The sequence below is a fragment of the Oratosquilla oratoria genome, chromosome 2 (genome assembly GCF_046742065.1).
Source record: "Oratosquilla oratoria isolate Oo_2021 chromosome 2, ASM4674206v1, whole genome shotgun sequence".
NCBI classification, from domain to species: Eukaryota; Metazoa; Arthropoda; class Malacostraca; order Stomatopoda; family Squillidae; genus Oratosquilla; species Oratosquilla oratoria.
Genome location: NC_134778.1, coordinates 29,387,052 through 29,401,196, shown reverse-complemented (window position 1 = coordinate 29,401,196; position 14,145 = coordinate 29,387,052). Strand labels below are relative to the sequence as shown.

The 14,145-nt window shown below is 40.0% G+C and overlaps 1 protein-coding gene across 1 annotated transcript in view; it reads left to right on the top strand.

Moving 5' to 3' along the window:
* LOC143035100 (uncharacterized) overlaps window positions 1-13,845 on the top strand; it is a 37,956-nt gene extending 24,111 nt beyond the window's left edge. The window contains exons 13-21 of the mRNA XM_076201661.1: window positions 933-1,032; window positions 3,996-4,129; window positions 4,274-4,492; window positions 4,693-4,892; window positions 5,331-5,445; window positions 10,017-10,197; window positions 10,575-10,692; window positions 11,352-11,496; window positions 11,614-13,845. Coding sequence (XP_076057776.1) covers window positions 933-1,032; window positions 3,996-4,129; window positions 4,274-4,492; window positions 4,693-4,892; window positions 5,331-5,445; window positions 10,017-10,197; window positions 10,575-10,692; window positions 11,352-11,496; window positions 11,614-11,804 — 1,403 coding nt within the window. The 3' untranslated portion in view covers window positions 11,805-13,845. The remainder of the gene's footprint in view (window positions 1-932; window positions 1,033-3,995; window positions 4,130-4,273; window positions 4,493-4,692; window positions 4,893-5,330; window positions 5,446-10,016; window positions 10,198-10,574; window positions 10,693-11,351; window positions 11,497-11,613) is intronic.
* Window positions 13,846-14,145: the final 300 nt, after the last annotated feature.

Here is a 14,145-nt window from a genome sequence, read left to right as displayed (position 1 = left end):
TCCTTATTCTCCTCTATATTCAATAGCTCTCTAAAATACTCTACCCATCTTTCATCTCTTGATTTCTTTCCAAGACATGATTTTATTATTTTCAAATTTTACATCTACTCTCCTTTTTGGCTCTTTTATATTTTGTTTTGCTTTTATTCTATTTTCATTATACCTCTCGTATTTTTCTTTCCTCCTACTTTGCAACCAGTCCCTGAATACTCGCTTCGTCTTTTCTACTACCTTCTTCACTTTATCATTCAACCACTCACTATCTTTCCTTTTATTCCCTCCCATCTTCCTTGTTCCACATACCATTTTTGCACACCTTGTCACTTCCTCCTTAAAACACCCCCATTCCTCTTCTACACCTACTTCTACTCTATCCTTCACCACTTCCCACACTTTTCTCAGCTTTTCCATATTTTGGTGGAAGTTGAGAGTGGAGGATCAGTGGAGAAAGAGTAAAAGGGCGGAAAGTAGAGATGTGCTTAGAACAAACTGTTTAAATGAGGAGAAGGAACAGGGGTCAATATCTTACTATAGCAAAATTAATTACAATGATTATGGGAACCTAAATATGACAATGGACTATTCATTAAAGGAAACGTGATCCCATCAACCTCGATTCTTCCTTATCATGACCATCTACAAAGCTTCTTAAAAAAAAAATCGACATTAAAACACAAGAAAAAACCATTAGACTAAGAAAAAAAATTAAACATTGATTCAAGATCAAATAAACAAGGCGCGCCAATAGCAAGGCAAAGCCTTTGAATCGCATCGCATTGCACTGTGTCTTCTACCTCTACCATATACCACCTCATTGTGTACAACGACGTTACCTGTATGCGATATGTTATATGTTTTTTCATGATTACAGATATATCATCACTCAATATCTGTACAGGATACTTACGATAATCTATCTTTTGTTTTGCCAGGACTTTGGGGTTTTCCACTGATAGGTACCACAAAATACAAATCAGTCCCGTTGCAGTCTGACATTAAGAAGCTGAACAAGAAGTACGGCGACATATTCATGTAAGTATCTCAGCATTTGTTAAGCAATACTCATTTTTGTTGTAACGACGAAGCGAATAAAAGCTTCGGGGCTGCCGTTGACACAAGTGATGTCGTGGTGAAATGGATTTCAACACTTTAGTTTCTCAGCCTGTCCGACTCGTGAATACATCCATTAGGTTCACCCTCATTTTGCATTTTAAGTGCGTAGGAATGGTAGCGTGCGGGGTTCGCGCCACGTGGGTCTCGCTTCGAAGCTAGCTCTCGGCTAGATTTCAGGATGTAACGCAATGTCTATAGTCTCTCAGATAGGTCACCCCTATCCATGGTCGACCTTTTGCTATGATTTTTCTTTTGGGTCGGCAGTGTTTGTGTGTGTGTCCCTAGCTGCTGCCACCTGTCTCTGTCTTATTCCTATTCACTCAGTCGTTCTCTTTACATTATTCTTTGGTATACATTAGTTTCGGGTAATCTGTAAACTTAATAAAGAAGAAACATGATGATGAAGACTTTATTTAACGTCACAAACTCACCCTATTAGAAAGCTAGGGCGCTGCCCCTTTCAGAGGATTTTGTAGCGTGGAATGTCCTTGGACCAATTCGCTTGCAGCAGGATTCGAACTGTGGTCACCTCGAACTCTGCCGCAAGTAGCGACGTTCAAACCCGCTCAACCAGGTCCCAATGTACCCGATAATAAATCCTCGTTTCTTTGTACTGCTCTTGCACACCTGTCTCTAGAAATTAGCTTGTAGTAGGAGACAAATTGCGAGATTTTCATCCAGCAGTCTGCGATTGGTGTGTAGTTCGCCACCACGGTCTCGGATCACGTGTTGGACTCGTGATCGACAGTTATTACCCTCCCGGATGAGAGCTCAAAGCTTACATATGACCCGATCTATGCTTAATGTTGTGACCTTACACACACACGCACACATACTGTACAAGCTTCCTTATCCACCAGAGTTGGGGTGTAGGCAAGCAGTACAGCAATGCTCACTTTTTTCAGCCTTGGATGGGTCTGGAACTCTGATAACTAAATTAGCGGTCGAGAGTTGTACCACTGTACCGTCTAGCCGCGCGCGAGCGCGCGCGTGTGTGTGTGTACGCTCTATTCTCATGAAGTACTGTATTGCCACAATACCCTCCCTTTTGCCATTGCAGTCCCAACTATCATTGAACGAAATGGGCGATAGCACATTGCAGTTACTGAACCAGACTACAGGGTTGCTCTCACTGATACAGGTGTTGTCTTACACAAAAATAAATAAGTAAATACATACATACATACATATACCAAAGGCTTTTTTCCCCTTACACGGGGGGGTAGCCAAAAAGAAAAAGGCATAGAAATCCCTCCCATTCATTTCATTTCCCATATATTCCACTCCCCTCCACCCTCCTCCCTCCCTCCTATCTTGGCACCTCCTGTATGACGGGTCATCCCTTCATCCTGTCCACTGCCCTAGGTCAGAAGCAGTGTCGCAAGACACAGCACATCCACAGCAAGGCCGCTTCTTAAAATACATAAACAAATAAATACATAAACAAATAAATACATAAACAAATGAATAAATACATAAACAAATAAAAAAATAAAAACCACGAAAGTTATAGTAAGGTGATTGATGATAATGATGATTCGACCTCCCCCTATCAGGAGACTATGACGGTGCCCCTTACAGAGGACTTTGTGGTGTGAATAAAAGAAATTTGATTTTTTTTTTTCTATGAAACCTGAATTTTGCAGCATTTTTTAATTATTCAGAGAAACAGATTAATAAAAATCAGAGGTATTAGTTTGAAAAAAAATGTATTCAATAAGATTTGTTCTCCAGACTCTAAGCTTTCATTTCATACCAAGCTGAATGATGGGGAACGATTTTCCATCAAGTAATTAGAGCTTCAATAGAGCTCACTTTATCTTCATTAAATATTCACTATGCCTTATATATACATGGGTGAAACACAATACCCTGAGGAATTACATATTAATGGAAGGGGTAGTTACACCTATATTCATTAAACACATATTTGAAAAAAAAAATCACCTACTCTATAAAGTGATCCGACACTCCCTTAAAGGTGCTTTTTGCTCAGTGCGATTATCCAACTATCGCTCAACGATGATCTTTCATAACTCATTGATCATCGTCAAGCGATTGTCTAGAGCACTAATTTCTTGTCTTTAACGACTCTAGCTGTTGTCGCTCAAAGCAAAACAACATTCAAAACAATGAGTTAGTGCTCTAGACCCGAGGTTCTCAACCTATCTTGACATGTACCTCATACTTATGAATTGCTATTCATTAACCTCCTGAAGATGGCTTCAACACTAAATCTAATTGTTTTACATCCACTTACTGCTAGTGGTTTTCCGTCGGCGGACCCACTTTGGACAACTAGAGCATGGCCCACAGGTTGAGAACCACTGCTCTAGACAATCGTTTGACGATCATCGTTGAGCCACGACATTATGCCGGTGTCACACTATGCTATACAGCGGCGCCGGATGCGTCCAAATTATGTTTGCAAGTTCAGTTAACTTAATAAAATCACCTGATGATAGCCAGAACTTTATATAACAAGCATAACCTTTCGAGTCTAATGACTCGTAAGAGAGAATTTGCTATAACCAACAAGCCACAACGGCGGCGCCGGACAATGTGACACCTGCACTAAATATTGGCCGAAACCCTTACAGATTTGCATTCAGAGGCCAAGTGATGGTTTCTGATTAGATAACCAACATACGGCAACACAAAATTTGCAAGTCTAAAAATGCCATCTTTGATATTTTGGTTTTTAGATATCTATTCTCATATCACTATTTTCTCCCCTTCTCTAAACATTCTGCCGTTCTCTCCTACCCTAACTCAGCCACCCCTCCATTTTCCATGATGATCGTACCACTACTACCCTCACCCCGGCCCCTCATCCACGAGTATTATTCCCTTTCTTTTACCCATCTCTTCTTTTTTTCCAGGGTTCGGATTGGGACGTCCATCAATGTGTTTATATGCAATTACGAAATCACCAAGGAAGTCTGCTCCAATTTGGAATTTGCACACAGACCAAAATGGTCACTTTTCAACTTCATGGGAAACGGAGAAAACATCGGTGCGTGTGTGTGTGTGTGTGTGTATTTTTTTTTCTCTTCTTTTGGATACTAGTTTTCTTTTCTGCATTCTAAAACTCGAATAGAACACGAGTCTGTCTGTGACCATAACACATTCAACGAAATTACTCCTTATCCCCCGACAGGCATCATGGGGAGTTACGGACAGCCGTGGCAGGACGGGCGCCGCTTCACCCTCCGACACCTTCGCCAACTCGGACTAGGAAAATCCTCCATGACGGGAGCTATCCAGTTCGAGGCTCTGGAAATGACCAAGACCTTTGAAGGTCACGAGGATGGATATACCGATCTTGGCGTATTCATCAACGCCGTCGTGGTTAACATCATTTGGCAACTAGTTTCAAGTAAGTAGTTCCTGGTTCTGCTAGCTTCCAGTGAGCAGGCCGGTCTATCAAGCGAGAAATGGTGGAAATGTGAGATTTCAACCTTCATTAGAGGTGCTATTGCTGTATACCATCCAGGTGCCTACTTGTGTTTACCACACTTCTTGGGGACCATTCCTCACAGTGCAATGTAGGTTCATGGCGTGTATTCCTCTCTTCAGATCAACGATTTCCGGCTGATCATGAGCGGTCGATAAGGTTCCATACACTCATGCGTGAGTGGCAAGATCATTTTGAATCCATCACCAGCCTAGACTTTTATCCATGGCTCACAAAGGTCCTTCCCGTTTGGGCCAAACACAAAATATTTGGATATGAAGTGATGTTCAAAATCCGGGACCAGATCGGCACTCACTTGCAGGTGGGCAATTGGACGTGAATTTAAATGTGTTTATTCAAATTGGTAATCTAATAACCGTAATAAATCTATAAATGTAGTTTTATGGCTAAGATTTTAAACTGGAGACCAGATACCAGCCTCGAGAGTGGAAGAGGGGAAGGGGTATGGAATTTGATACTATTCAAAGTGGCTCGTATTCGCTTAGTTGTAAGTTCGTATCCCGGAATCCTTTCCGATTTCCGGTAATGACTGCTACCTGCCCCAACAGTCCAAGCGCATAATAAGGCAAAGGTGACAGCCTCGGCCGAAACTACGCGCCTCCTGGCGTAGGCTCCCCACCCCACCTATACTATTCAAAGGTCTATAGGAAACTACCACTTGCTTATTCCCGTACCCAGTATTATTTTGGTTTAGTAATTCTCAGGAATGATCCCATATGCTAATCTACCTACTTTTCAGGAACTCATTGAGGAACATAAGAACAGCTTGGATCCCGCCAGTCCCCGTGACTTTATTGACAATTTCCTGATCAAAATTGAATCCAGCAAGAACGACCCCGACACCATCTACACCGGTTCGTACAAGTCTGCCTCTCATTTAGAGAAGAATACGTGGTCTGTTTTCTCACAAAACGACAATATAGAATTTACAAAAAGATGGATAACATCAAGTTTGTTTTATCAGTTAAGAGTTTTGTTGTTTTATGCTGGCAGACCACGTCGACAGTAGACGTCTTGTTCTACAGCAATGTCAGACGCAGAAAAAATGCAACGAACTAAACAATCACCCAAGCAGTCAAATAAAACATACAAACAAAATAACCCAAAGTAACCAAACTGCGAAAAGTTTATTTCATGGCAGAGTAAGCTCCATTTGAAGACGAGACCATAACTGTCGAGAGTTGCCATCTAACAAGTTTATTCCATCTTTTCATTATGCAACTCCCGAAATTGCTTCTAGTTACATGCATGTTAGATCTACGTCCTGACAACTTGAGCCCATTGTTTTTTCTCTCTTTAGTATCTAGTGTGATTTTTTCAATTTTGATGTTATTCTATCTATATACCAAGAGATTTTTCCTTTTCTAAGAGAGGTAGCCAAGTCAAAGGCATCTACGTACTCCCACCCGTTCCACTCCCCTCCACCCCCCCCTTCCTCTCTCTCATCTTAGCTCCTCATGGATGACGGTCATCCCTGTACCCCACACCCTACTGCCCTGGGTCAGAACCAATATAGCGTGACTCAGTATATCCACGGCAAGGCGCTTCACTTAATCGTCGACACACCCTTATCCGTCCCTTCATGCAGAAAAAGAGAAGACGGAGAGAAATAATTTCGGGCTGCGTCAAAATATCATTCATACATAATCACCCCGTACCCGCCCATCCCCCACCCCTTCCTTCCTTATATAACAGTACCATCTATACAAAGTCACTCTCCACTCATCCCTATCTCCTGCCTTCTCCCTTCCTTGATCAACAAACATTCTCCTCTTTCTCAACGCCCCCTTCACCCCATCCATCCATCTCATCTTCGGTCGTCCCCTCAAGTTCACTCCCACCACCTTTGCTTTCCACACCTCTTTACTAATCTTTCATCACTCATTCTTTCCATATGTCCAAGCCATCCCGATAATCTTTCATCAGCCCTGCCTGCCATCTCCTTTTCCATCCCAGCTCTCTTCCTCATCTCGTTTTTCACTCTATCCAATCTAGTAACACCTACCATACTTCTCAGACATTTAATCTCAAACACATCTAAAACCTTCCTCTCTTCCTCTCTGAAGATGAAAGCACCTGGGTGTCATGCGGAGTGTCTGAAAAGGGAGGTACAGTAATAGTGGACTGGCTGTGAGGTTCAATGTGTGTCTAAGTGAGGGTAGAGTGCCTGAGGACTTGAGGAGTGCCTGTATAAGGGTTACAAAGAATTACAAAGAAGAGCATGCCGACATGAGACCTTTTGGTCCATAACTAGGTCGGATACTGGAAAAACTATAATAGAACAAATTAATAAACTAATCAATAAAATTAATAAATAGATAATGATAAAAACAAACAGAAAATAGCAATAATCTATAATAAATAGTAAGTTAATAGATAATAAAAACAGATAAATAATAATTGATAAATAATAGTAGATAAGTAAATAGAATCGTATAAAACAACTGGTACGCATTACGGCATATTGCTTAGGTGTTTATCTAATTGGATCTTAAAACTTCGAACCATACTACATTGCACTACCTCTGCAGGAGGTTTATTCCATTCATTTACTACATGTTTGGCGACGTCATTTCTACCAACTTCCAAATTAAATCAAGACAGCTTTAAACCATTATTTCTTGTCTGATTCACATTCAGTGTGAAAATTTCATCACTTTTTGTATTGTCAATTCCCTTTAGAATCATAGAGACCTTTATCGAATCACCCTAAGTCTAAGTTTTTTTTTTTTTTTTTTTTTTTAGGGAAAATAGATTCATATGTTTTAGTCGATTTTCGTATGATTTCTTTCTGAAATTTTAGATTAGTTTTGAGGCTCGCCGTGGTACTTTTCCCGATCTGATAATGTCTTTAATGAGATTTGTTGACCATACGGATACAGAACATTCCAAATCTGGACAAACTAATGATTCATATAGTTTGTTAATGAGAGATGGACTTTTCAAATCAAAAGATCATGCAATCAGTCCCAAAAACTTTTTTGCTTTTTCTGAGGCGGAAATACACTGCTTAGATGATTTGAGATCATTACTTATAATTACGCCGAGATCCTTTTCACTATTCACTTTTGTTAACAAATTTCTAAATAACTTGTAATCGTATTTGTTGTTATTTTTACCCATGTGCATAACATTACATTTACTTGGGTTAAATTCAATTAGCCATTTTCAGACCATTGCTGTAGTTTATCTACATTTTCTTGAATATCTAACTGGTTTAAGTGATCATTTGCCATTCCGTACAGTTTTGAATCATCGGCAAATTTGGATACAATTGATTTTAGTCCGTGGTCTATATCATTAATAAGTACTATAAGTAGAAGTGAACCAAAAACAGAACCCTGAGGAGCTCCACTCGTAACATTTTTCCATCTAGAAGTTTGGCCATTCAGAACAACTCTCTGTTTACAATAGTTTAACCAACTTAATAGGCAACCACTTGTTCTGCGTGAAGCTAATTTAGTAAGTAGTCTTTCGTGCGGGATGGTATCAAAAGCCTTTCTAAACGGTTTTCGAAAGCATTTCTGATGATAGTTTCTATCATTTTTCCTACGATTGAGGTTAAACTTATAAGCCTGTAGTTCATTGGCTTCTTTTTGTCACCCTTTTTTAATATGGGGGTAAAGTTCGCTAACTTCCATTCTCTTGGGACATCTCCGGATATGATTAAAACGTATAGTTCCGCTTTACAAAGGAAAAGGGGACAAATGTAAGTGTAGTAGTTTCAGGGGACCAGTTTGTTTATTTTAGTTGGGAAGGCCTATGGGAGGGTTTTAAGTGAGAGGAGTAAGAGAGATGGAGAAGGAGTGATTGGTGAGGAAAAATGTGGGTTTAGGATCAGATTTTTGTAGTATCGCAGATATGTGAGAAAGCTTTAGGAAAAGGTAAAGATGTTATTTGGGCCTTTGTGAATCTGGCAAAGGCTTATGACAAGGTAGACAAGGGGGCACTGTGATGGGTAGAGGATGCCAGTGAGTTGGAAGTAAGTCTAAAAGGAGAGAGGCTGAAGGAAGTGGATAGCTTTAGGTATGTCGGGTTGCATGTAGCAAGAAAGGGAGGAGTGGAGACGGAGGTAATTTGTAGATTGAGAGAAGCCTTGAAGGATTAAAAAGTGTTATGAGAATTGGACATCTGGGAATGGAAACAAAGAGGAGATTGTATGAAAGGGTGAGTGTGCCAACAAATTTTTATAGGGCAGAAATTTGGATTTTTTGTGTTATAATTTACCTTATATCACGAAGACCTGTACGAAGTACCCTCCGAGTAATTGCGTTTTTAGAGTGGTTTTCGTATGATTTTTTTTTTTTTTTTTTTTTTTTCTTTTTTTTTATGGATCTTATGGCTCGCTGCTGTACCCCTTTCAATCATATATATTTTTGTGATAACTAGACTTTTGAAGCAAAAAATATATAGTGCTATCGATTCTATAATAATACTTCTTCAAAGACGGAAATGCTGTGGTTAGGTGACTTTGGGTATACAAATAATTAAATCAAGGTCATCTTTAATTTGCACTTTGGTTAAAGATTTTTTCGCGAAACTTTAGGTTGTGTTTATTGTCATTTTATCTATGTGCATAGTTTGAATTTGTTTAAGTTCAACTTCATTGGTCACTTTTGGGACCAACTCTATAGTTTTCTAAATCCTATTAAATGTCAATGAAATTTAAATAGTTATTTCCTATTCAACGCATCTTGGTATCATCAATATTGCCACGGATTATGTCAATGACATAATGTATACAAATAACTGAAGTGACCCAAAAACAAAACCATGAGGAATTCCATCCGGAGCATATATTTTAAGATAGCTTGCCTTCGGGATCTTTATGAAAAATAAGGAACACATTGACATTTGTCTATAGCAGACGCAACGAGAAATGGCCGCCAAGGCGGAGTTAGGGAATTAATTTCCCGGCGTTGCCACATCTCCACAGATAACACGGCTCGCCCACCCACCCACCCGCTCTCTCTCTCTCTCTCTCTCTCTCTCATGCATATATATATATATATATATATATATATATATATATATATATATATATATATAATGTATTTACCCATGGCGAGATTGTGCGTGTGGGTGCAATGCTTTCTGAATGCAGTGTGGTGGCGTGGCCAGAGAAGGGATGGAGTGGCAACGTCGGTCTCTCCCGCACATATGCCATGTCCACGACTCGAGGAAACGAAACCTTTATGTAGAAAACATTGCTTTGGTTTTTACCTCAGTGGTGGTGTGTGACAAAAAATTATAATATAACTATATGTGGCAACATTAGAGAATTATAAAATAGATATTAAAATAAAATAGAATTATGAAATAATTATATGTGGCAACATAGGGGGAATCCCCGTGCTCCGCCCTGACGGCCAATTTTCGATGCACCGAGTATAGTGTTATTTTGTTTTCATCTCTTCACACCTAGAAAAGAATCTGAAGTCGACGATTTGGGATTTGTTTGATGCCGGGAGTGATACGGTGTCGACGACCATCCGCTGGACTCTCCTCTACATGGCTCAGTACCCCGAGGTCCAGAAGAAGGTGCAGAAGGAGATCGACGAAGTTGTTCCCCGTGGGGAACAACCATCATGGGAGGACAAGATGAGGTAAGAACCTCCTTTAAAGAAATTTCTTTTATAGAGTTATTAAATTTATTCTTTGAGTATATACTTTAATTTTCTGGTCTTGTTCCTAAAGCGCTATATACAGTTAGAACTTTTAAATTTTATACATATGGTCAAGTATTAGTTTGTACGTGAAAACTAAAATTGATAATGATAAAGGTGAAAAATAGTGGCATAATGCAATTTACACCATATACAAAAAGATAAACAAACCTTGCTTCAATATATATATATATATATATACAATATATATATGTGTGTGTGTGTGTGTGTGTGTGTGTGTGTGTGTATGTATATATATATATATATATTGTGTGTGTGTATGTATGTATGTATATTTCCTCTTCTTGTGAGTACAGGATGCCATACACAGAAGCAACTATAAATGAAGTTCACCGTATCATCTCTCTTGTGTCTACTGGACTCATGCATTGTTCAGCCAGTGACACCACGATCCGAGACTACAGTATCCCCAAGGTAACTATGAAGTTTGGGGTTGGGTAAAATCAAGAGGCTTGGATCACAGTTGACTGTCAGCTTCGTTTCCTTACATACAGTTCGTAGCAGGTTTCGGTCCTTTTATATCCTTTGTTGGCATAGTGACGGGGTCTTTCACTAGATACCTGAGTTCGAAACTCGGTCACGACTGTTGAATTTTATTTCCAGAGTAGGATTGAAACATAGGAGTGACAAATTTTATTCACATCAGTATGAGTCGTTACTATGCAATGGTGTGCGAGATGGGCCCATTGGTTAATAGAATACTATGACTAGGACATTCTTCCTCAGACCCAAAGTCCACTTGAGGGACATCAGTGGCTGTTGGCTTCTGAAAGGATAAATTTTCATGGAGTTTCAAAATATACTCTATTCATCTTCAACTGAAGAACGTTTTCATACTATTGTTGTTTTTAATTTTTTTCTTCATCTTCTTCGTCTTCTTTCATTCTTCCTATCTTAGGACATAATTATTTTACCCAGACGCCAACGGTTATATAATGAATCCCTGCCAGATGAGAATGGTCGTAATATGGATTTCCTCTCCATTTGTTCTTGAAACAACCAAGCACGAAAATGTTGCCTATATTCGTATGAAAATTGCATCAATCTTTTTCATGTCCATTTTCATTCCGTAGGGTACCATTATCTACCCTATATGCTTCTCCTGCCATCATGACGAAAAGTATTGGGACAAGCCGTCTGAGTTTCGACCAGAGCGTTTCTTGGATGAAAACAACACTTGTGTGATACCACGAGAAGGATTCCTTCCTTTTGGCGTGGGTGCGTCTGGAACATTTTTTATCGATTCCCTTATTCCTGAGCATTCTGTTTGCGTTATAACTACTTGAGGCCAGGGGATTTATTTAAATCATTGACTAACTAATCCACTTTTTTCAGGACGTCGGCAATGTATCGGGGAGCCCTTGGCAAAGATGGAGCTTTTTATCTTTGTGACTACTCTTCTGCAGAAGATTACCTTCTTACCGGGTCCCGAGGGCGTCAACCTGAACCCAATGGACATTCCGTTTCTTAACTACCCAAGACCCCAGAAGCTGAAGCTCAGTATCCGCAAAAGCTTTGATTCGTAGAAAAGAATGTAAAACGTGTTTATATAACTATTCGTCTCTTTTGTCAGATTACTCCTGCATATTTGTTAGTCATATTTCTGAAATAACTAGCGCCAACTCCGATTCCTGTGTAATTACATCTTACCTTTCTTTGGTCCAAATCATCTCCTATAATTGATGTTCTCATTTTCATCCTACAAGAAGTCTCATTTACTTTAACATTTAATTTCTTATGCCAACTTTTTTCCAACTTTCACAATCATGCTTGCGGTACTTCAAAGCTGGTTATTTCCCTGGTGCCAAATTTATTAAAGTGACCTATCTGATCTGTCCGTAACTATGTCACAACAACATTTGTTAGAGGTATCTTTAGGTGATTTAATGTTCTGAGTCTGAGACAGCATGTTTCTTTTCAGGGCCTGCATCCATTTACATCTAAATAATTGCATTAATAACATTGATCTAAGGAGAAAAGTATTCTTTCTAATCTATTTCTCAAGGAATGGAAGTAATGTTAGTTTTCAGTTGAAGGGGGTGTTGCCCTTACCAACTGAGTTTTTGTGCATTATGTGGATGGGGTAGTGCGAGAGGTAAATGCAAGGGTAGTGGGTCAGGGATTGGAGATGGTTAAAGAAAATGGAGAAAAGTGGGAGGTGAGCCAGCTGTTGTTTGTGGACGACACTGCGCTTGTGGCAGGATCGGAGGAGGGATTGAGAAAGTTGGTGACAGAGTTTGGGAGAGTGTGTGATAGAAGAAAGTTGAAGATAAATGTGGGTAAAAGTAAGGTGATGAGATGTACAAGGGGTGAAAGTGGTAGTAGACTGGATGTGAGCATTAAGGGTGAGCGACTGGAGGAAGTGGATAGATACTTGGCAGGAAAAGGTGGAGTGAAGGTGGAGGTAGAATGTAGATTGAGAGAAGCGAGTAAGTGCCTTGGTGGATTAAAAAGTGTAATGAGGAATAGACATTTGGGAATGGATGCTAAAAGGAGACTATATGAAGGAGTGATTGTGCCAAAAGCACTGTATGGGGCAGAAACATGGAACATGAGAGAGGAAGAGAGAAGGAGTTTGAATGTGTTCGAGATGAGGTGTCTGAGAAGTATGATGGGGGTTACCAGGCTGGATAGAGTGAGAAATGAGGAGGTGGGGAGGAGAACAGGGGTGGAAAGGGAGTTGGGAGATAGGGTTGATGAAAGAGTATTAGGATGGTTTGGACACATGGAAAGAATGAGTGAAGAAAGACTAGTAAAAGAGGAATGGAAGGCAGATGTGGAGGGAGTGAACATGAAGGGACGTCCTAGGATGAGGTGGATGAATGGGGTGAAGGGGGCTTTGGGGAAGAGGGGAATGTCTGTTGAGGAAGGACGGGAGAGGACAGAAGACAGGGGTGAATGGAGAATGGTTGTATATGGATAATGTTGTGATGCATGAGGTGGAATGGACGGGGGGATGGGGGTGAGGTAGTATGTGTGAGCAAATTTTGACGCAGCCCGAAGGATTTCTCCCCGTCTTCTCCTTTTATGCAATGGGGGGACGGAGAGGGGGGTCACCGATTTAATGAAGCGGCTTTGCTGTGGATGTGCTGTGTCTTGTGACACTGCTTCTGACCCAGGGCAGTGGACAAGGTGCAGAGATGACCCGTCATCCAGGAGGTGCTAAGATGAGAGGGAGGGTGGAGTGGTGTGGAGTGTATTCAGGGATGGAATGGGGGTGAATGATTTTATGCCTTTTCCTTTTTGGCTACCTCCCTTGTAAGGGGGAAAAGCCTTGGTATATGTATGTATATATGTACTATGGCTTAACTCTTTCACATTTCTTCCCATAGATATTTTGCTTAGCCTCATCTTCATATTTTCCTCTTCGTCTTCTTTTTTAATCTTCTTTTCAATGTGAAATTCCTGAGTTTTTCTATCTGTTCATCCTCTTCCATTTTTTCCAGGCTCATATTGTGTGAATATAGAGAGGAGAGATAATTTTATTCCTTTAGTGCTTTACATGTTTTTATTTTATTCTACATCTAAAGTGTAACCACTTTGAAAATTAAAGATGTCTAAATTTACCGGAATATGTTTTTAGTACTTCCCGAAGTCAATAATAATTAAATGAATTACACAAATACTCTTTCATTTTTTATGTATTGTAATTTAGAATCACTGATCCTATACCCAGAACGTCTTGACTTCTCGTAGGAATTTTCCCCTTAGGGCTACAGAGAGTAGGATGCCTAGTCCCATCCTCCGTCCCGTTTTAGCCACCTTTTATGACCTGAGTAGGAAAAGTCGGTGGGAGTATTCTTTCTTTTCCTACCACAGGGGGATTAGGCGAAAATCTAAATATATATATTCAGAGGAGTTGCACAG